The 23195-nt window shown below is 39.5% G+C and overlaps 3 protein-coding genes across 3 annotated transcripts in view; all 3 read right to left on the bottom strand.

The window, feature by feature from the left end:
- Positions 1-3278: 3278 nt before the first annotated feature.
- On the bottom strand, positions 3279-5082 carry LOC116692247 (uncharacterized). Its single transcript, XM_032520374.1, has 5 exons — positions 4997-5082; positions 4851-4886; positions 4435-4734; positions 4026-4352; positions 3279-3292 (listed from the first exon to the last, which is right to left on the bottom strand). Exons 1-5 carry the CDS (start codon positions 5043-5045, stop codon positions 3279-3281), a joined length of 726 nt encoding a protein of 241 aa, XP_032376265.1. The 5' UTR covers positions 5046-5082.
- A 1708-nt stretch (positions 5083-6790) lies between these two features.
- chrna3 (cholinergic receptor, nicotinic, alpha 3) lies at positions 6791-15509 on the bottom strand. Its single transcript, XM_032520436.1, has 6 exons — positions 15357-15509; positions 13872-14011; positions 10707-10751; positions 8967-9076; positions 7446-8646; positions 6791-7348 (listed from the first exon to the last, which is right to left on the bottom strand). Exons 1-6 carry the CDS (start codon positions 15415-15417, stop codon positions 7220-7222), a joined length of 1686 nt encoding a protein of 561 aa, XP_032376327.1. The 5' UTR covers positions 15418-15509; the 3' UTR covers positions 6791-7219.
- Positions 15510-18760: 3251 nt separating this feature from the next.
- The window catches only part of chrnb4 (cholinergic receptor, nicotinic, beta 4 (neuronal)), a 10499-nt gene continuing 6064 nt past the window's right edge, over positions 18761-23195 (bottom strand). Inside the window, exons 3-6 of the mRNA XM_032520617.1 lie at positions 22903-22947; positions 22550-22659; positions 21059-22112; positions 18761-19553 (exon numbers count right to left, since the gene is read on the bottom strand). Coding sequence (XP_032376508.1) covers positions 19389-19553; positions 21059-22112; positions 22550-22659; positions 22903-22947 — 1374 coding nt within the window. The 3' untranslated portion in view covers positions 18761-19388. The remainder of the gene's footprint in view (positions 19554-21058; positions 22113-22549; positions 22660-22902; positions 22948-23195) is intronic.

Raw genomic sequence — 23195 nt, 5'->3', positions numbered from 1 at the left:
TGCAGTTTGTTTGCATTTACAGCGCCCCCTGATGTTCAATTCAAATAAAACTTTCAGGGCTTGGTTCTGGTACTTATGAGGACATATGCTGAGAGATTTGTGATGATTAGACAATGAATATGTGATTTATAGTACAATGTGTGTGATGCCACTCACCTATCTTGTGATAGTACCACTCGCTATCGGCATATGTATATAAAGCTATCTGGGTATATCTGGGGCACACATCTTATTACCTGTGAGTTTTGTGATGATTGGCCTTGTGGTTGCTGATTTGTGTTAATTTATGTCCAGACCAACGTCCCTTCGAAGTTCGTTGGTCAATAACTTGAAAATAAATTGAGATATGGACATGCTTTATACAACTTTTAATAAGCTTATGCCATTGACGATTCACTGAAAATGTGGTGGCAATCGGAGCTACATTGTAGGAAATATGTTTTTCAAAAAATTGAATTGAATTTTTTTTTACCATAATTTTCCTCGAGGCTTTTTTGTAGAACACATTAAGCTGCACTTGTGTGAGAAATTTCAAATCAATGGGACTTAGGGTGGGGGGGTGTGGCCTTTCAAAGTTTGCATTTTGAAGCCTTAATTATATCGCTACCATGTGGCTGATTGGGTTCATATTCCTACAGAAGCACATTCACACCATTTCCAGTTTCATTCCAGCTCATCGCCGCTTGCGGCTATATTTACATTTTAAGGCTGAATGGTACCTGAGATAGTTCTTCTTCCACATGATCTGGAATGTGAGTAGACCTTACATGTTTAGAAGAAAAGTCAGAGTGAATAACAGGTCACATGGCTCACAGTTACAGCCTCTGTATTAATATTATTGTATCTTTATTTCAGACTCACAAGTAAGTCCATAACAGGAAATACACATATGAAATATATACACAAAAAGTTTATATGTACAGAATTGTATACAGAAGTTGAACATTTCCAGCATTGCACAATTCTGCCTGTTACTTAATTCTTTCCATCAGCTCCTCCGTTCCCACAGGAGCTGTGGCAGTAATGAAAGAGGGGAGGAAAGCAGATATTGGATGCTCTTCTTGATTGGTAGCTCATCGGCTGAACAACATGGTTAGTCATTGCAATCACTGCTGTTGATGGATAATAGTAAAAAAATCTTAAAAAAAAAAAATTACCAAACTCCTGCAAACCACCCCGGTAAATAATGAAATATGGCTTTCCTGAACACAAACAATAAATACGGAGTGCCTTTCTTATCAGATTGGTCATTGCACTCTTGGCTTGAACTTCCATGAGGGGACACTGTGGCAACAATGAATGCAGGTGCCACTGGATTACTGTTAAGACAGTGTTAAAAAAAACAATCATGAACAATGGAGATGACAAGATACAAATGTGTCTGATTAAATGTAACAAGGGGAAAGATTTGTTTTCTAAAATGTTCACTACAAATTCAAATCAATCACCACCATTTGCAACACCTGCCGTGTTTATTACTGAAAACAATTTGTAGTATATTTTATAAAGCAGTATCAACCAGTCTTTTCATGAATTATGCGAAAGGTAATCTCGCCCCTCTGCAACAAAGAAAGGATCTTTACAAGAATTGAATGTATGAAGACATTTTCTCTCCAACCTCCTGCTATATTGTTGTTAAGGTGAACTGTGATAGTGTAAAGTTCAGATGTTCCACAGCCACCACACTTTCAAAAAAACACTCATCCACTCTTATAGTAACGTTCCCTTAATGTCATGAGACACAGACTGAACCAAACATCACAGGCAGGTGTTCCAGTTTTTGCATTTAAGTGAAAATGAAATCAGGCGAGGCCTGGATCTGGTGTTTTTTTACGTTTGCAGTACTTGGCATACAAATCTTCTGGATTCGGTTCTGCAGGTGGTGGATCCTCTGAGGTGAAAAGTTCACACAAAAAAGCGGGTAAATGCTGTGAACGTTTAAAACCGCTCATGCTTTTATTCTAGTTTTTTTACTCTTTCTTTTTACATGTCATTACAGAATTAGCTCTCGTGAGTCAGATACCATGCCACAAAATGCTCTTCACATCTGCGCCACTGCTTTAAATGAAGATGTGGTTTTCCTGTATGATGAACTGAACTCACTGACAGAAAACCCTGCTCATCTTAAATGGCAAAGCAGCATCATACTGTGTAATGCCTTTTACGCTTTATTGTATACTTAATATTGACCTAATTTGCAAAGAAAAACCATGTCTGCAATAGCGCAAAGCATCACTTACCCGCAGCACTGTACACTCCCTCCCAATCATTGGAGTAAGTGAAGTCCTCTGCAGCCACAGCATTGACATACCTGAGGACATGTTTCCAATAAACCATGATGACATGTCTATAAACGCCGTAAAGGACGTAAAACATTTATTCAGCTCAAATTGAAGTGTTTCAATAAACGTGTTGTTTTTTTTCTTTTCATAAATTTCTGTGGGTCATCAAATAAAGGTGAAACACAACAACAAACAAAAAACAATTCAATCAAAATTTCATTAAAGTTTTGTCAGAAATTCATCTCTATTTTTACATACTATGCTTCCCTAAATACTTAAACAAGTAATGAATGTAAAACAAATGTAGTCAGTTTCATTTAGCAAATTATTCATTCTCATGGGGTAAAATGTTAAATCTTTATAACATGACATAATAAAGCAAATCTTACTTGCCAAATGCGTAAAAGTGACACTGAAATAGTTTGTATTAAAATGAATCTATAGTCTTACTCGTCGTCCACCTCCATGCTGAAAGAGTCTCCTGAACGATGTAAAAAAAAAAAAAAGATTGAAAAATGCATGCAAGAGAGAAATAAATGGATTACATTTTGTTCTATTATCACTTTAAATGCACATGTCAATGTAATAAAAAAAAATTGATAACTGGCACTTTTTGTAACAGAATCAACAAAATATGGGGAGCTCCTGCTGGTGTTCAGGACTTGGGATTATCTTATGAATGCATGTGAAAGCCACAATCTTTTATGCATTTTAAGTTTTGATCCACGTTAGGAGGTAGTAACACAGTAACACATTTTCATTCCTCAGAATAATGTAAAAACAAATATGGAGGTGTCCCTAATGTTTTATTCACCCTGGTAGAGGCATTGTTGCATTAACAGGCCATAATGTAGCTAGATTAGGTTTTCTTTCTAAATCATCCTGGGTCATTTCATTATGAACTCCCCAGGGTATGCCTTTACTGTAATTCCATTTTCAACATACCCTCTTGTGTGTCCAGATCCTCTCCCTCTGTCTGCACCTGCTGTTCCCCCATCACGTCTGTCGCACTGTAAGAAAACACAATTCAAGCCCTTTCATTAACTCACCCGACAGCGGCAAATTTAGTTGTGTATCCAATACATATTAGTTTGTTGTAAACATCCTGCATATAAAAAAGTATTTGAGCAGAAATCACTGAACACAACAATGAAAATGTGAAAAACATGACTTTCTGCTTATCTGCTCACAGGTTTGGGAATGCTTTAAATTCATTAGACAGCATCAGTGAGACTGGGTCAAAACTCACCATGAATTAGATGACGCTAAGTAGCCAGCTGAAATAGGAAAAATAATCATTTTAAAGTAAAAGAAAGCATGCATAATACATAGTCAAGGTCCTGATGGGATTGGTGTGACAAGCCACTTCAGAATAGAAGTTACTGTACATTTGAGTACTAATAACATATCTTTTTGTTAATCTTTTTTGTCTGTCAGTCAATGATAGAATCTATTTAATGCAAAATATGAGCTCCTTTTGATTTCCTTCTTATTATCTGACCTTGTTTGTTGATCCACCACAGACTCAGACCCAGCGATAACATCAGAGTTATCAGTCCACAAGAGATAAAAACTGGGAGAAACCAATTTACTGGAAAGCAAAAGACACATAAATGACATCACGTTTTCAAAAGATTTTTTTACCATTTGAAAAGAGAACATTTTTACTGAAAATGAAAGGGCCGTCTAAAGCTCTGAAGCTTTTCTTTCTTACTGAATTTTGTAACCATGAGCAGCTGATACCATTAACTGTGACATTCAGGAATACTGCGTTATTTCCACAGAGTGTTTTCTCATGCTCTCGGATGCATTTAGATGGCAGCACCACGCAGCTGTAATGGCCTGAGTCCCTCATGACGGCACCTTCGATGGTGAAAGTTGCCTCCATGCGGGTGACATCAAATGTTTGCACTTGGAGGATGGTCTCATTCCTCCTCAGGTAAGAGTTGATGAGTTGACATTCACCAAGTGTTTGCAGGGTGTAAGAAACGGTACATCTGAATGCAACATGGTCTCCCTCGCTGACAGTGGACGGCCCGGCGACTGAAATATCTGCAGGTAGAATATTGGCTGTGCGGCAGGAAGGACAAAATGAGTGAACAGAAGAAAAAAAACGTTAACACAATGCTTTTACAGGGATGAAAATCCTTACATATGACCAGGATCTGAATGACGTTGTCTCCCCTCATGGCTACTTTGGGAAGCAAATTATTGCAAGTGGAGTAAACACAGCTGTAGTTTCCACTGTGATGAAGACCAACGCTGCGTATCGTGAAGGTGGTGTCATTTTGATCTGGCTTCTGCATCTTTCTATCGATCCAAATGTCATCCTTGCATAAATAAACACAAACCATGATCTGTTTCTTGAACCCAAATGTACTGCAGGTTACAGAAAGGTCACTGTCCTCACTTATAGCTTTTTGTTGGGCCAGGATCCTCGCAGGAAAAATACCTGTAGCATTGAATTGTTGAAACAGAAACAGACGTTGAATTGATACATCACACAATTCCAATCAATCATAGTTGAGAATGCAACACACACATGTGTTTTCTTAAATTAAAGCTTACCATTAGTTTGGCATGTGACCTGATTTGCAAGAACCCCTTAAAGAAAAGAAAAGTAAAATGAATCTTCATACATGTACACAAAGGTCCACTCAATTAAAAATACAAACATTTAAATAATTGAACATATTGGTTTTGAATATACTTACAAAGAAGAATGGTGATTGTTTTCATGATTATAAGCAATGTGACACCCATAGACTCCACAGCACCTTAACCCTGCAGGCACCTATCAGGTTCTTGTCGACACCCACAGCCAGCTGAAAGAAGAAATGTGCAGACACTATAATAAACCACTTCCTGTGCACTTTGTGATGTCTTATGACAATTGAACACTACGTAAATAGCATCAGTTTAAAATTGTTGTCGATTGTTGGCAGGTAAAACTTGTTGATCTTCATTTCATTTTTGTTCTTCTTCCCCCTGTTTATGTCCAGTTTTTGCAGGATGTAACTTCTCAATAGGACACATCAAAAATTATTCAACGATACCTTCAGAAGCTCATTTATTTTGTACGTCACATACAGTATCTGTTCGGCAGGTCCCCTGCCTTCCTGCAGATCAGCCACACATGGGTTCTGAGTGAGTTTAATTACATTTATTAGCCAGGGTTTTCATATCAGATGGGACAGAGAGCTAATACAGTATCTGTCTGTGCTTCTCTGCCAGCGTTCAATTTAATATAGGCTAGATATTCTTGTGATCACACAGCTCGCTTTCTGCTTTGATTTTAGTTGTACAATAAGACCCCATGCAGGACGCCAAGATTCTCTCAGCAATGAGACCCACAGTACATGTAGGTACTGTCTTAGTTTTTTTTGTAGCTTGTACCAAACATTGAGATTGTGATTTAAGTGTTATATCCATCAGAACATCATATCTTCAACTGGAGTGCAATCAAATGCAACCATGGCCTTTTTTAAGTACATGGGAGAATTTGACCCTCACCCCTGACAGCATCAGACCTGGGCGTAAGCACTGAGCTATTAAGAGGCAGTGCAGACCCCTCGTAGTAAGAGCAGAAAATTGCATCATGGCCAGGAAGGAGGGTTAGATGAAGAAAAGACAGGAATCCATGATGTCCATCATCACTCGCTCTCTGTATTGATTGTGATCCAATAAGCTTAGTTAGCTCCAAGAGGGCACAGAGGATGTGGAACAGAGTAACAAACAGAATCTCGTGGCCTCCTTGAAATCACATATACAGTACATCCCACAGCTTTTTGTTTCCAGTATCAGAAATACTGATAGTTCAGGGAAGATACAATAGAGCTCCACCTTACACCTTTACATAACGCTTTTTAAAAATGTATTTACAGAAATAATATGCAGAACTAAAATGCATATATTTATAGATGCGTTTACACTTTACAATTAGAATACTTTCATGTAGTGATGGCCAAATGAAGCTTCGTGAACCAGTGTCTTTATTTTCTGAGCCCACAAGATGGCGCTCTCTGTTCAACAATTGGTTGAGAATATACTGAATTGTACTGCCTTAGACCTTTCTCTTGAAACCAAGAGCGCCATTTAGTGGGCTCAGAAAATAAAGACACAGGTTCCCAAGGCTTCATTTGGCCATCACTACTTTCAGGGCATTGTAACTATCCAATTTGCATGGTCAAACAAAAATCCTTGATGACATTTTCTAATGTCACCCTTTGGGTCATGCTATCCCGATTAGACAGCATGTTATGCCTTAAATGCATAAATTATTAGAATTCATTTTCATAACATGTTACAACTGGGAATATGTTACAACAGAGATGGTGACAAAATGGGTGACATAAACCTTTAAAGGCCTTGTTATATTTTGCAGTAGCAAATACTTACCACATGATGTCACTCTTTGAACACAATCAACATTCTTGCTTAGTTCTCAGAAACATGGAAATTCATCACATCAATCTATGTCCAATGTCTTTTTTTCTGTGCGCCCTCGTTTTTCTCCATAGTACATGTATTAATTTGAGATGGCACTTAATGAAGACTTAACATTCAAATATGTTCAAGATTTTCTTGTTATAAAACATACTAGCAATTAAAAAAAAAATAGCTTTCTGGTGATGTAGTGGTTAATGCAGAACTAGTGTATACACAATTAAGTAACTACCATGATCTTTACAATTGTTTGTTCACCATGTCCTCTGCATTGGAGGGTCCTAAAACCACTTCCTCGCACAGAAATCATCTAATCTGTGAAAACACAGTCACTAATACATTTGCCTCAACATTTGGCCGACACAGTCATCTTTTCTTCTTGACTTTGATCCACTCTGCATTGTCCGGAGCGATGGAGAGAATCTCATAAGTAACGAATGCCGTGCCGTTTGACAGAATTGAAGTAGCGGTATTTGTTTTATCAAACTATTTCAAATGTCATCCCAAAGTAATAGAGGCTGGAGGAAGAGGCCAGCTGTTCCCAGGATGCACACAAGGATAAAAACCCAAAGGAAAATCCTGTCGATCACCATGGCAACGTACTTCCAGTCATCTTGAACCTGTGAGAGGATCACAATGAAAACAATTTCAAGGATGTAATGACAATGAAAGCAAATTACCTATAAAGGTTTAAAATATATGATTGTGAGCACTCACCTCTTTTGCTTCATTCTGAAGTCTCATGTTCTCTGCTATGTATTTGACACTCTCAATAGCCTCCCTGACCTCAGGGGAGAGTGGCAACAGGGACATTTTTCCTCCATCTAGAGACTCTGAGCTGGAGCATTGACTCTCGCCTCCAGTCTCGACAGCACTGCCTCCAATCAGCGCCCCCAGGTTGCCCAGTCCTCTGCTCCCTCCCCCAGAATCTGCGGGCAGTTTGCTGGATCTCTGGTGCCAGCAACGGTTGGAACGGCCCTCGCAGCACAAAAACACAGAACCTGCACCTTTGGTTGGTTCTCCACTTAAGTTATTGAGGTTGGAGAGCTCTGTGTTGTTGATAATCCGTTGGCGGTTTGTCAGGCTGGACACCACACTAGAAACGAGGGCCTGAGGTTTGTGCTGCTTCTGCAAAGTACCTGATGAATGCTTGGCACAGGGCCTTGAATGCACCGTCTGAACACTGCTGGTCACTGCCACCGTCTCGGGGTCCCTCTCTGGCCTGGTCATGAACATCACCTTGGGCAACAGCCCAAGGAACACAGTCCGCACCCAGCAGGGCATAGTGTGGGTCTTTGGTGTGCGGTAGTGGACGTTCAACACAAAAACAGTGATGACAATAGAGAGGGTGACAAAGATCATGGTGAAGAGGAGGTACTCGCCAATCAGGGGGATGACTAGCGAGGTGGAGGGGATGGTCTCTGTTATGACGAGGAGGAAGACAGTTAAAGACAGCAGGACAGAGATGCACAGAGTGATTTTCTCCCCGCAATCAGATGGCAGGTAGAAGACGAGCACAGTGAGGAAGGAGATAAGAAGGCAGGGGATGATCATGTTGATAGTGTAGAAAAGTGGTAGACGGCGGATGTACAAAGAGTAAGTGATATCCGTGTAGATTTCCTCGCAGCAGTTGTACTTGATGTCGTGTTTGTAACCAGGGGCGTCGATGATCGTCCACTCGCCGCTCTCCCAGAAGTCCTTTAGGTTGATGGTTGAGCCAATTAGCACCAGATCGATCTTTGCCTTGTCGTATGTCCAAGAGCCAAACTTCATGGTGCAGTTTTGGTAGTCGAAGGGGAAGTAAGTGACGTCGATCTTGCAGGAGCTCTTGAATATAGCTGGAGGGATCCAGGTAACATCACCATTGTAACGAAGCAGGGCTTTTGTTTTGTCATCGACTTGGAAATCTCCGACAGCACTGTAAAGAAAGAAAAAAGAGAGTTAGAAAATAAAAGGGGAAGACAGAGGGCAGGTTGGAGACAGATGAGTCATTAAAGATAAACTGGAGGATCTAATCAATAGACTATTGTGTCAAGGCAATATTTATAAAAAAAAGATGCCTTGTGGTTGTATAAAATTGCACCCTCGGATGTTCCTATATGCATTATGCATTATATATATATATATGCATTATGCAAACAACAAATTACCAATGCAAAATGAGCAATGGAGGATGATATTGTTTTTGTAATCCTTTGTTCTAAATGCACACAGCAATCAATATGTTGTTACGCTCACTTGTTGTAAAGCACAATGTCTGGCTTCCATATTTTGTTTGACGGCACTCGGATAAACTCGACGCCTCCAAAATCCCTTGGATTCCATCTGAGCTTGTAGTCATTCCAGATCTGAAACAAAAACATATATATTTTTTTTACATTAAAAACAAGTGACAAAAAATGATAATGTAGACAATCCTGGATATGGGTGCTGTCATCTCGTTATTTTGGAGCCAGATCAGACAGTGGAACCGAGTTATCAAAGCCAGACCAATCACAAATCAAACATGACGTTTCACCCCAATTTTTATAGAATCAAATAACTAATTAAAGTACCCATGTTCTGAAAAGATTTGGGGTGTTATTTTGTGTCTCTGGGGCTTCCACACACATACAAACTTGGAAAAAAAACTATCCATGCTGTTTTGAGTGAGATACAGATTACTGAATGTCCTCTGTGAGCTGTTCAAAATCTGTACAGCTTTCTATGTCACTAGCCAAGACGAGGTTGCTAAGTGAAACATGCTAGCGCTAGCATGCTAGTTCTGCAGGTATTCCACAAGTGCCCCTTGTTTAGAAGAAGCCTCCCAGCTAATCCTGCCTTGTACTGACCAAAGTTGGAGAAAGAGTTATCTAGCTGATGTCATCTTACCTAGCTACTGTGCATGTGTGACTTCTAACAAAGATAGTGTAGAAGTGAGATGTCTCACTCTGTAGCTAAAATAGAAATCAAAACCAAAAGAGGATCTGCAGCAATGTGCAGTACAACAGAAATATGGTGTTTTTTGAAAATGAAACCATGTAAACCTATTCTGGTACAACCACAAAATACAATTATGAACCTGAAAACAAGTATAATATGGGCGCTTTAAAACCAAACTTGTTGGAAGGAATAACACAAAAACCAGCAAGATAAGAACTACATAAAATTAAATTAACCATTTTTGTGAAAAATGAATGAAAAAAGCCTGCCACCAGGGGGGAAAACGAGACGTTTTGGCCTCACAGCTGACAGCTGTCCATATTTAAATACGATCTATATTCTAAACAAGTTGTAAAATGTTGTAAGACACTTGTAAAACATCCCATTATAACAACGACAAGTCGTCATTTCCAAATGTGGCATGTAAACAGAGAGTACACTGTATGCAGTCTGAGAGGCGATATAATGGACCACAGTGTGTTTTATTGACTTTTTGGCCACTATTTTTGACCCCCTCTTGAGGACAGCCATTGATCCTTGTGAGACTCATAAAGTTACAATGGCAAAGTAATCTCAGAAAGCTGCAATTATTTCACGTAAATAAGAAGGAGTAATTATCTAGAGTATGTTGTAAAATGTGAATGGTCAGCAGGGGAAATAACTGTTGTTTGTACATTGGTTAGAGAGACTCCAAAGAGCAATTACTCCTCAACTCTTTGGCATAAACATGGCTCCAGCCAGAGGTTTCTGTTACATTGTCAAAAACAATCTTGTGGACAAGTATGATATAAATTCCAGACCACTGTCAAATTACAAAATTATACTGTATGTAATAAAAATTGACCATGAACTCTTGGTCTCATTTGGCTCATAGGATTTTTTTTTTTTTTTTTTGCAAAAAATAGGACAAGAAGAATCCATTTGTTTAAAAAGCTTCCTTCCATGAATAATTCAGCTTATCAGTCTAGCCCCGAAGAATCATGTATGACAAGGCTGGATCCATACTAGATGTCCTTGCCCAAGGTCCATTTGCACAGTCACGCATCATGAACTTACATGTCTCAGCCACAGATTTGTCTCCATGATCTGATTGACTTCATCCTGAGAACAGAGCAGAATTGATAATGAAGACATTTAAGCAAAGAACAAAAGCATTAATGTCAACATCTAAAAGTTAAAACTGTCACATGTGATAATCCAATTCACCACTGAGGATTGTTTGTGTGCTTTCCCCAGGGTCAGACTGTGTAAATCGGGCAAGAGTATTAAAGTGCTCATATTTTGCATGTTGGCTTTTTCCCTTTCCTTTATTGAGTTATATATCGTTGTGCGCATGTTATAGGTTTACAAAGTGAAAAGGCCTAAAAGCCACCCCAAAAGGCCTTACCATCCCCAACAGAAAACACGGTTCACAATCTGCTCCAAACAGCTTTACTTTAGTCCAGCCTTTACTTCCATGACAAACGTGCATCACTTTGTAACACACGTTATAATGCTCGCCTAGCCCTCATTCTCTGCTTCTGACTGGGTAGTAGTCCTGACAAACATGCAACAGAAGTGAGATGCCTCACTCAGTAGCTAAAACACAAAGCACAACACACAGGTCTTTTGAAAATTAAACTACGTAAACCTGTTCTGATACAACCTCTAAATATAATTATGAACCTGAAAATGAGCATAATATAAGCACTTTAAGAAATGCCCGCCTAGGTCCTCCACACCTGGAGCATAACATGACAGCTGGAACCAGGGGGTCGCAGCACAACCTTAAGCTTTAATTCTAACAACTCAGTGGTAAAGCGTGAGCAGAAGGACTAAAAGAGTGAGGGAGAAAAAACTGTGGGTGTCGGGTTTTTGGTTTTGGTGACCGTTAAAAAAACAATCTTAGGAACCATTCGTGTTACCATTTAGTATCCAGGTGAGGTTCTACATGGCTGGGAAATACAGGTGGACAGAAGGCAGACAATCTTTATTGAATTATTTTTGGGAGACTGTGAATTTTACAGCACTGTAAAAGTCAAAGAACACATTCTGTATCTCATCACCACCAAGTGCATGGACAAAATGGAAACACAGTATATTATGGTTGACATCATCAGAGTAAACCCAGAGTAAAAGGTGAAGATGGCCATGAGCCACCACCTATGGCTATGATCCGGAATACGCGGACAAGCAAGACCCGCTCTGCGTCCATGTGCATCTCTGCATCAGAGGGGCACAGAGGCAAGCGTGGTGAAATTGGACACCGATTGGGACTTCTCTGCAGGGCATCCTGCCAGCCGGTGTGCAGGCATCAGACGGTGCTTCTTATGGTAACAGTATGATCTTTGGAATGGTTAAAATGCAGGAGTAGCATCATTTCAACTGCTACCTTGCAAATACACACGCCAAACATGGTTGACCATATGATGTGATGTGGTGATCAAATCGCCAAAACATTATAAGGACTAGTATAGAATGATACGAGTTGCATAAGCTAATTTTCCAAAGTTTCCAACTATTTCTTTGTAAACCAGTCACTGTTACCACTTTGCCCGCTGCTCTAAAACCCACAAATACAAAGCCTGCGTGAAATGCCTGATTGGGAAATGAGGACTCAGCAACCTCGGGCAATGAGCTATCGATGGTCTAAATGAGCTCATTTAGCCCTGCTGTAACTGCTGTGGGCTGACCATGCCAATTGCATGTGGGTTAGAAGCACCAGGTGTGTGGAGGAAATCATAGTCATCCATCAGCACGGGGAGCACTGTTGCCGGCTACATCAGCTGCGTTAAGGAGAATAAAACTAAACATACATTATATTTTTGACATTTCTAGATCCAGACATGTCTTTAATACTTATCTAGCTCTTCCGAAAAAAATAAAGAAAAGAATTTCCTGTTGGCAGTAGGCAAAAGAAAACAGATTTAGATGGGCTACAATGTCTCAAGCCCCACATATCCAGTCAAATTGTCTAGAATAAACCTTGTGTATAGTTACAACTTCATACATTGTGACATTTATACTGTTGGCTACTATTGACAAAGAACTTTTTTTATTGAATATTAATGTTTAAACAGAAAGTGTACTTTCAATCTTCATGCTAAGCTAAGCTATTGAGTCTCCTTGCTGTAGCTTATTTATTTACTATACACACACACAAGCGGTATTATTCGTCTCATGGAATTCTCAAGAAAAATAAATAAATAAATTAGGTCGGTTTCCCTAAATTATTAACTTTTCCTTTTTATATAAATCAATTTGATAGGAGGAAAATTTAAGTAAAATGTCTCAAATGAAAGATCTGATCTCCTCTTGTTATTCAACACAAGCAGAGGGGTAATGTGACAGAGAACAATACATCCAAAGGTGTTAATTTTGTGATTGAAGCTGTCCTCCCTGTTCAACACAAGCCTCTTTGCTTAATTATTACAATCTGCTTTAGACCTGTCTGAGTCTCTGTTTGCTTCATCTGCATTCAACAAGAGCCAGCAGAACATGCTGTTAAATCCAGAGGTGCTCATCTGAAGTGGCAGTGATTGAGTGATAGGGTCTATCTAAACTGAGAGGTACTCAGACAGCTGACATTCCACATCTTTCTTTGGCCAGACAAACAAGCAGACCGCTCCATCTTTCGTTGTAGTTCCCACCTGAGGATTTTCACCAAGGGGTTACTGTGTATCTCATGTGTCTCAAATGGCAATTGTTCTCTAAAACTGAGTTGCCCAAAGTTCACAAATCAACAACACCTTTTTTTTCTTCGTATGCTCAGATCCTCCACATTTGCCATCTATGTTATTCCTTTTTTCATTTTCCTCGGGTCATGACCAGACTTCTTTTTTTAAAATATAAGAAATATAAAAAATAAAAAAAATACACATATATATATATATATATATATATATATATATATATATATATATATATATATATATATATATAGAGAGAGAGAGAGAGAGAGAGAGCCCAATGCCAGATACATACATATATATGTATTCCTCTTAGCGCACAGCTTTCCTGTCAAACTAATTTTTTTCTAAATATCCAGTCGGGGATTAAAATAGATTGGTTAGGAAGTTGTTTAAGTCATTTTTAGCCCCTGCCCCCCAAAATGTCAGTGCACATCCCTGGTCATGACTGCTTATTAAGCAAAGTGATATATGTCTGACAGTAGCCCATAACTCACATGTACTATAGACATTAGCACATAAACAGTCTAAAGGCCTTTTGTAGGCTACTTACCACTTTGACTAGCTGTGACATGGATACCTCGAACTGTACAACGACTGGGTCGGTCACATTTTCCACCGGTCGGATGTACTGGTTGTAGTTGGAGAATATCACAGAGAAGAGCTTGTGCTCTGCATCTGAAGAGGAGCCCCCTGAACAAGAGCAGAGGGTCAGAAAATGATCTGTCACTGCAATGTGCTTTAGAGGGATACAGTACAGCTTGGTTACAAGTTGAGTAACAGCCAGGTGATTGTTGGTTTGTAATCACTCCAGGGGAGCAGTGCTTGTCTTTATAATTAAATCAATCAGTTATGGGTGAGGTAGTTACGACGGGCTCCAGTGCATGCTATTACAGCCCTAATGCATACTAGGAACGCATATACATGACGCCATTGTTCAGCTTGCAGATGTGCTCAGTCATACTTGGCAGGTTTTGTGCCTAAACTAGCCACCATATATTGTATCGTCTCGTCACATGATCAAATAGAGAATTGACATTGGACATCAACATATTACCCAGCTAACTTCATTGCATGTACATGACAAAAATACCAAAGAAATGAAAAAAAAAATAATAATTTCAAGTTGATAAATTTAGGTTGTTTTTGTGATTTGTGTCCATCTGATGATTTTTTTAAGTGCTCTGAACTGATGTCCCCTTTACATTTGTAGCAGCAATTACATTAATTCTAGGGTGAGTTCGAGGGTTCCAGAGTGAGTTTCCTCTACATTCTCATGATCAACTGTAAATCCACATTTTTAAAACTAATATGGGGCATCTTTGTCACCTTTTTCAAACCCTGGTTAGTTTGCACTCCTAGAATAAGTATATCATTTTTAATAGATTGCTCCTGACTATTAAAAAAACCCAGCTGTGAGAAGTCACTGCCTTTTCGAGGGCATAGCAAACTGCACCATTTTTTAATTAGCATATGTTCTTTAAACACGTATTGGGGGAAATCTAAATTACTCTCAACAAGTTGGTCTCGCTCTTTGCCCAAAACGTTGATGGAGGCCCCCCCCACACACACACAGACACACACACACACACACACACACTTCTTCAGTGTCCCATAGTCACTGCCCGCATTGTCTATATGTACGGTTCTGATTGAACCTGTAAACTGTATCAACCACTTGTTTCAAATCTCAGTCTACCTTCAATCATTCTTTGTTGGTCTGATTAGCTTTGAGGTTTCCTCAGTGTAGAATAATAGAATAATAATTGTCATCTATTAAATGCATCCCTTTAAATTAAAAAACAACAATAGAGAGTAAAGTCATAATTTATTAACTTGACTTCCCTGAATGTCTGCGTTATATAAAATATGGGATTTGGATCTGAACAAATTTTGAAAAAAACAAAAACAAAACATAAACATTAATTGTGGAAATATTATTCAACACATTTAGGCCAAGTAAATCAACAAGTAGCCTAGGCTAGGCGAAGTAACAAGATGTTAATGTGTTAAAGTAGTAGCTTATTAGGCTACTCACCTGGCAGAAGAAACAGAAGGAAGGAACATGTGGGAAGAACGACACAAAAATTGGCTTTCATCCTGTTTCAAATGACAAATTGAATCGGTATCCTGGGTCAGCAGCAGCGCTGCGGAGCAGACAGGAGGAGAATGTGGGAAGAGTGAAAGCAGATCTGCAGCTGCGGAGAGAAGCAGAGAGCAGAGAGGGGGAGGCACAGCCACACTGAGGAACACAGTCACTGATAGGAGGCACACTGCACTGCAAAAAATGTGCAACCTACAGCTACCTAAGCTGATAAAACAAGTCAAGCGAATTTTCCCCTTAAAGTCTTGAAATTGGCAAAAACGCCAACCTACTGAAATTAGAAATAAATACATTCCATTTCCACTATATTCCTAATTGGGAGGTTTATGGGACAGAAAAAAAACCCTGTCCTTTTAAATACCCTAAAAATGCATTTTTTGTTTTCCCAATCACCCTTTGAGTGATGACTATGATGACTATTTGAGCGTATATATTGTTTTCCGCAGGTTGACAGATTTCTCTGGTTTATAGAGGGTTTTTAACGAGGCGTCATCAGACCGGAAGTCGCCATTTTGGAGGTACTCTGCATCACAACAAAGCACAGGCACTGAATTAGATCCCGAACGTTGTCAAGGAAAATGGTTATTATTGCCGTGTTTTAGGTTGTACCAATAGGTCAGACCGAGAAAAAACATTTGAAATATCAGGGAGAGGAATGCCAAAGTTATCAGAGGAAAGGAGGCGCTTGTGGTTGGCAAAGCTCTAACTCACTCAGGTAGTGTAGATAGAAAACTGGGGCTCTTTGAAATAAAAAAAAAAAACGATTGAGACTCACTTGGCTACACCTTGAATATCGCAATGATGTCATACAGCTAAGGAAAGACGTTATTGCGTTACTTACTTTGGCCTTCACAACACAACGGTCATTAATCACTTGGTACTGCGTCTCCCTCACTCATCCACACACCATCTGGGTATAGGCCTCCAAACCTTTGTAGGATTTAAGGCCTGGAGCTGTGTATGGGCTGGGCAAGAAAAGTAGGTAGTTGACTAGCTATATCGGGATATGCAACTGAGGGAAGAATTGCCGGGTTTTCTTGTAGTCCAAGTCCTTCCCTAAATGCTTTTGCATTTTGGATGCTTTTCTGTTATTTAGACATGGCTACATTCACTTAAAATACACAAAGTGCACAATACTCCACTGTACTCTGTTCAGTTGTTTACACCGAGTGCCTCCAATATGTCAGTGAAAACCCTCTGTCCTATTCTACTTCTTTTTCTGTGCTTATCTCCCTGGTCTGAAGTGGGTGGGCCTCCGTTGGAAACAGGGATCAGCTTTTGGGCTTTATTTGCTTCAAAGCCGTTGGAAGGAAACACACTTTCATCGGCTTTATTTGCATGAGTTTTTTTTACTGAACTTTAGATAATTCAATCAACAAATGGATGGAAACTTAGCTAAATTAAATAAATCAATTAAATCTGCTCAAACCAGTCTCAGTCTCTATGGAGCAGATCAGTGGTAAACTCTTAACAAATAATACTTAAAGATGTTTTATTTACTTTATTTTATTTAATGATACATACACAATGTTATAATAAAAGTTTGGAAGTCACATTTAATATTTGAACATTTGGATCTCTTGCATGAAGACATTCTGGCACCGAGTTTGTGCAGAGTGAACATTTCTTGGTGTGGCTCACAGTGTGGATGTTCATTTTAACGACAGAAAAGTTTATTTGTTTCATTAATTTACGCAGCTATTCTGGTATCTGGTCCTTTGGGGTAAACAATGGTGTCTTGTAAGCCTGCTTGGGCTTGGCATATATTTTTTAATGCATGACACAGTAATAAAAATCAATCATTCATTCATTAATATTCTTCCATTTATCAACCAATATCAATAGCCACTGCATGTGTGCTACCATGGATTAGGGTTTGGGTGACCTCAGCGACAGTTTATGAGCATTTCAGAATAAATCTTGATTGATTGATTGATTGAGTTTTTTCCCCTTGGTAACATCCTGTGTTTCAAAAATATGTCAATGTATGTGGGTAAGCCCGCTTCAAATTGGGACATATAGCTCTGTCTTTGACTCCAGCTTTCATTCTGTCTTTCTTTACTGCCAGTTCAAAGAAACATTTTTCTTTCCTATTGTCAGCAGGGTGGTCCAGTGGTTTGACAGATCTGTCCTTCCCCTGGATGAAGGGGACGTCCAAGTGCTTTTTAGCTAACATCCACTTTGATGAAGTGCCCTCAAACAAGTCATACATCCCTACCAGCACCAGGGATGCTGTTTGGTGTCTGACCCTGCCCTGCTTCTTTAAGTGGGGCAAGTGAAAAGAGAATTGCTAATTAACATATGATTGCATCACATAAAAGTAGAAATAAATGTCAATATGACCTTTATTCTTCCAGACAGCACTAATTGAAACATGTTATTTGTACACCTACACACAACTTCAGCTGAGTCTCAGTTAATTTAACAAGACTTCTCCTGCTGCAAAGGTTTTCCTGTAGATTTAAAAAAAAAAAAAAAGACTAATTTGGACTGAGCCCTCCTATTTCCCAAGGACTATACTATGGTAGAAATGTGTTGAAAACGCTTGCTTTTTGGGCAGGACAATTCTCAAGGACAATGCTTCCATGCATATCTTATTGGTGACTAATGACAAAAGGCCGCTAACATAAGGCTCGTGATTTATAGGACCTTCCATTGAGTTTTAAATGACGACTGCTACCGCTTTGTTTGAACTGAAAGAGATGATGGATTGTTGATGGATTTGTTGCATTGTATTGTTTCTTTGCAATAATGACAGGATTCTAACAGGTGAATGAGAATGCCATGAACGATCTCAAACAGTGCCAACAGACACTGATTGCTGTCTCTTAATTTCAATGAAAGGTCTCACCAAAGAAACAACAGTCCGCGGAATCTCTAACGAGCCAACTCAGCACTATTTATTGAGCAGTGAAGGGTTCAGTTCAGCATGTGTTTTGTAAAGAATAGTTTCTGTGTGTGCTTACATTTGCCCGTCTATACAAATACGCACTACGCATCAACTTCAGTGTAAAGACAACTGAATGGCCATAAGAGAAAACATTTTGTCAAAGCCATTGTGCAGATCTTTTAATAACTGTTTTGCTCCAGGGGGTGTGTCAGAGATATGGCTATGGCTGCACCTCAAGACACTGTATTACCCATCAGCTCCCTCTCTGACGATTTTGTTGTATCAACACATTTTTTTGCCTGGTCACACCCTCTCACATTTCAAGTGAACAGCTGCCTTATCTATATGATGAAATGTTTTAATTGGCACATTTTCAACGAATGTATTGGCTCTGAGGACAAACTTTATCACCGGCAACACAGATTAACTAAGTACTCTGGCAAGACCCTGACAATTTTAAGACTTTATTGGAGATTTTAATCATTTAATCAACCGAAAGAGGACATTATTCATACTTTAATCACACATCACATTTAAATGACATGGTAATATAACTTAAACACAAATCAAGAGTCAAACAACATCTGACATCTTATATCTCAGACATTATGGGGTATATTTCTTCTTCTTCAACAGTTTGGCATACATCAGTGAAGTGAAATCTACATTCAGTCCAGTTCTGCAGCTGTCCATTGTAAACATGGAAGGAAATGACCTTGGTGCACTGATGTCACATTAGGGCCCTTGCAGATGTACCATTTCCATAAAACATTGGGTCCTGTAGAAGGTTTTATTGCTGTGGACCATGTAGTTTTGATTCATGTTCTATTTTGCTTGTCTGTTCCATTGATGAACAATGTGAATGGTTGGAAGTACTTTTTTGTCTGCTTTTACTCTCAGGTGCCTTATTGGTGGGGTTTGGCACAGACAATGTTGCTGTCATTGCTTTTTAACCCCACCAATATGGTACTACAGACTTTAAGCTAAAACCAAAAAGACTTTGCACTTACTACAGGCCTCCTAACAGCTTGATTGCTGGAAGGAACTACAACTTGCCCTGTCTTCTTCGTTGCTCATCATATGCGAGGAGTCTCTGAGCTGGGCTGCTGGTTGGGAACAATCTGACTCTGGAAGACAGGCTGGAGAAATAAGCCCAGGGTGCCTACGACACACACTATTATAAAGATCCACAGGAACATACGATCCACCACCATAGCCACATACTTCCAGTCCTCTATCACCTGCAAATATACAGAAATCAAATCAAATCAGTCAGTGCGCATGTTTTTGTCACAACTAATTTTAACAAACCAGCAGTATTGGAGAGTGTTGAGAGGACCAAAATAGTCCTGCTTTAGTGTGTCTTCAGCAGACGCTGCCATGCCTCTGTGCAGCCACTCGGGGGCAGAAAATGTAACCGAGTGTATAAGTGTGAGAGTTATTCACTTTAAATCTAGGTTCTTAACATCCAAACAAACAATTTACAGGCTTCATGTTAATGCAGGGGTGCCAAAATTATTTCAGATGAAGGTCCAAATGTATCTGGATGGAAGGTCACCGGTCAAAAATAAATGTTGATGTTAAAGAACACCATAATTTCTTTAATTCTTCGTAGATAAAACTTACGTATGTAATTTAAGAGGAAGGTTTACAGGCACTGTGAATTACATTGCCATAAATCTCAGATTTAGCTGTGTAAAATGTATGTTTTGTAGGCATATTAGTACACAGTACGGTTAGGTTTTTACTGCACTTTCAAATTAATAGGAGAATAGGCATGAGCATGTCAAATGCCATGGCGGGCCAAAACAAAGATAGCATGTGCTGATCTTGGCCTGCAGGCCCAAAATTGGGCAGTCTTTTGTTAATATGTCTCTTAGTCTATTGTGCTTGTTAGAGATTGAATATGATTGAATTGGAACATAAAGTGTTATGTAATATACTTTTTCAAATGTGTTAAATCCATTCATCCCAATAATATTTCTTAGTATAGATAAGCCTATCCTAAGGATGCTGACTGCTGACATAGTTAAGTTATATTCCTGTAAGGACTTTTTCATATGGCTGAGATTCGCTGAAATTGTTCGTTGACCCTTTTACCCCATTTTCAACAGCAACCATGGTCGTTTATGAAACAAGTCATTTCTCATTCCTTGTTCCCTCCTTATTTTATTGATTTAGGAAAAAAAAGATTGATTACCAAACGTCTGCCTTTAATTTGCAAGGTCACAGCAACTACTTAAGGTTAGAGGTATTTCTTTCTGAACCTCAGGGGTCAAAGAATGCACTAAGTGTTATCATGCCAATAAAAACACCTTCAATGCAGTTTATTGGGATGGAATTTAGCAAAAACCTAATTACAATCACAAATTAACAAACTTTTCATTTAATCCATACACAACAATATTGTAAAAATCACCAATTTGTGATTAATTACTTTTTGCAGCGTCTCAGCTTGGCTGAATATAGTGACAGCAGCTTGTAACCTCCCATAAAACCATTGTCAATTTTACATTAAGATTTGTACATAGATTAAACCAATAATATATGTGTCAATTAGAGTTATAAACTCCAGAGGTGCTTTAGGTGGATTTTCAAACCTTGGAGAGCAGTATGTGTATGCATTGACAGTGCTCATTCAACATACATTATACTCGATATTAGATGAGCAGAATAGCAAAGCAAAAACATGGCTATAGCAATGTATAGATGCAAAGAAACATTTGGTTTAAATGTGTATACATACACTCTGATCATCATCATCTTCCATCATGTGCTCAGCCACGAAGCGCACCCCGTTCACCGCCTCCTGGACATCAGCAGCCCACTCTGAGTTGCTTCTCGGCTGGAGATCCTGGATAGAAGTGAAACCACTGGGAAGGTAATCAGTGGGGCGCAAGTTCCCCTTCTGGTTGGGGTGGCTGTAGCCCGGCGGATGAGCTACGTTTTTATATCGTGGGGTTGAGAAGGCAGAGTCGGAAGACAGCAGTGCAGAAGACGACATGGTGATATCTGTTTTGGATGCCACCGGATAACCCAAGCCCAAGATGGATCTCCTCGCCCGTAGACACCGCTGTTGGCGAAGTCTCTGGCGTGCAGAGTTATTCTGAGGGCGTCTCATGAAGAGTAAGGCAGGCAGTTTGACAAGAAATATCAGCTTGACCCAGGAAGGCATGGAGTGGGTGCTGGGAGAGCGGTGGTGCACGTTGAGTACGCACACACTGGTGATGATGGAGAAGGTCACGAGCACCATGGTGAACATCAGGTACTTGCCGATCAGAGGCACATCCAGTGAGGTGGGAGGAACAATCTTTGAGATCAAAAGCAAGAACACAGTGAGAGCCAAGAGGACGGAGATGCACAGGGTCATCTTCTCCCCGCAGTCTGAGGGTAAGTAGAAAACCAGAATGGCCAGAGATGTGATCAAAACACAGGGAATTATGAGGTTTATGGTGTAGAAAAGGGGCTTCCTCTTGATGATGAAGTCATATGTAAGGTCCACATAGGTGGGATCCAGCGGGTTGACAGTCCGTCTGCCTGGCAGGGCCAGGATATCCCACTCCCCACTAGGAGTAAAATCATCCATACTAGCCACCTCAGACTTCAAGATCAGGTCAATCTCCGTGTGGTCATATGTCCAAGAGCGGAACTTGAGGGTGCAGTTCTGCTGGTCAAAGGGAAAATGCTTGACCTCGATCTTGCAGGCGCTTTTGTATATGGCCGGAGGAAGCCAGTTGATGCTGCCATTGAAAAGGACAATGGCATTGGTGAAGACTGTTACCTCATATGTACCATCAGCACTATGAAAAGAGGAAGAAAGAGAAAGAAAACTTTAGGGAGCCTGTGAATAGATTTCTGAGGCTTTTGTTATCAACCTACAATCACAGTGAAGTGAAGATAACAAGAAAGCCACTCATGCTGAAAATTTGTATTTTTTTTTCCTACAGCAAAGGACTGTCAAGTCAATATTGAAACCAAAATCCACAGAGAAAAGATTAAATATGTTAACTCTAGGCTTCAGAGAATCAGTTGGGAAAGATATTGAATGTGAACAGCAAGCACATTAATTCTCAAATGTCTTGCTCCCATTCCCATCTAAAAACAAAGATTTAATCTTATAGAGAAAGCATTAACAGATTATTCCATTTATTAATCATCTGTTTTAATTTTTAAGACAAACGTCGCACACATGGATGTAAAATCTCTCATAACGTTATTACAGTCCTGTTATCCTTACTTGTTATACAAGACAATATCTGGGAGCCAGATGTGTCTGGAAGGAATGCGCAGCTTGTCGATACCTTCGTATTTTGCAGGGTCCCATGATAACCTGTAATCCACCCAGTGCTGGAGAGACAGAGGAGACCTGGACGTCAAGATCCAACTTCCACACACTTTATCAAGACCAGCTCATTTTTAATTACATGCTTCATTATCAGTGAAGTATGTTTGGAGCACAATTACAGAAGCAGTTTGTTCCACATTTAGAGAGGAAGAATGGATATGGTTTAATTCAAGTTCAGGGGGAAGGACATTTAACAAGACATAGGCTGACTGAGAGAAGATGACTCTGAGCTTCATCACACTTACCTGAGTGAGCCAGACATTTGTTGTCATGATCTGTTCTCTTTCATTCTGGAAATGTACAAGTAGGGTGGGAAAAAACAGTTGTCATTCACAAATACGATTGTAATTGAACATCAACAACGTACAACAAGAACACCTTGTTAGCTGACCCTGGACACTTAAGCTATGGCTTGTGACTCCCAACCACGGGGTACTACTGTAGTTAACAGGGACAGTGAAATAATTATGGGATAGCTGATTTGAAAAAAAGAAGATTATGTTAAAAATGTGAAAATATATATATATATATATATATA

Source organism: Etheostoma spectabile, chromosome 1 (genome assembly GCF_008692095.1).
Source record: "Etheostoma spectabile isolate EspeVRDwgs_2016 chromosome 1, UIUC_Espe_1.0, whole genome shotgun sequence".
NCBI classification, from domain to species: Eukaryota; Metazoa; Chordata; class Actinopteri; order Perciformes; family Percidae; genus Etheostoma; species Etheostoma spectabile.
The sequence above is the reverse complement of the archived record's forward strand: the minus strand, read 5'-3'. Positions and strand labels throughout refer to the sequence as shown.

Excerpts from the sequence above, each read along its gene's own strand:
- LOC116692247 (XM_032520374.1), bottom strand. The coding sequence starts at position 5,045 with ATGGGTGTCACATTGCTTATAATCATGAAAACAATCACCATTCTTCTT. Across the intron at positions 4,887-4,996 it reads AACAATCACCATTCTTCTTT|GGGTTCTTGCAAATCAGGTC; the intron begins GTAAGTATATTC and ends CTTTTCTTTAAG. Across the intron at positions 4,353-4,434 it reads CATTCAGATCCTGGTCATAT|CCAATATTCTACCTGCAGAT; the intron begins GTAAGGATTTTC and ends CCTGCCGCACAG.
- chrna3 (XM_032520436.1), bottom strand. The coding sequence starts at position 15,417 with ATGAAAGCCAATTTTTGTGTCGTTCTTCCCACATGTTCCTTCCTTCTG. Across the intron at positions 14,012-15,356 it reads CCTTCTGTTTCTTCTGCCAG|GGGGCTCCTCTTCAGATGCA; the intron begins GTGAGTAGCCTA and ends GCTCTTGTTCAG. Across the intron at positions 8,647-8,966 it reads GACATTGTGCTTTACAACAA|TGCTGTCGGAGATTTCCAAG; the intron begins GTGAGCGTAACA and ends CTTTCTTTACAG.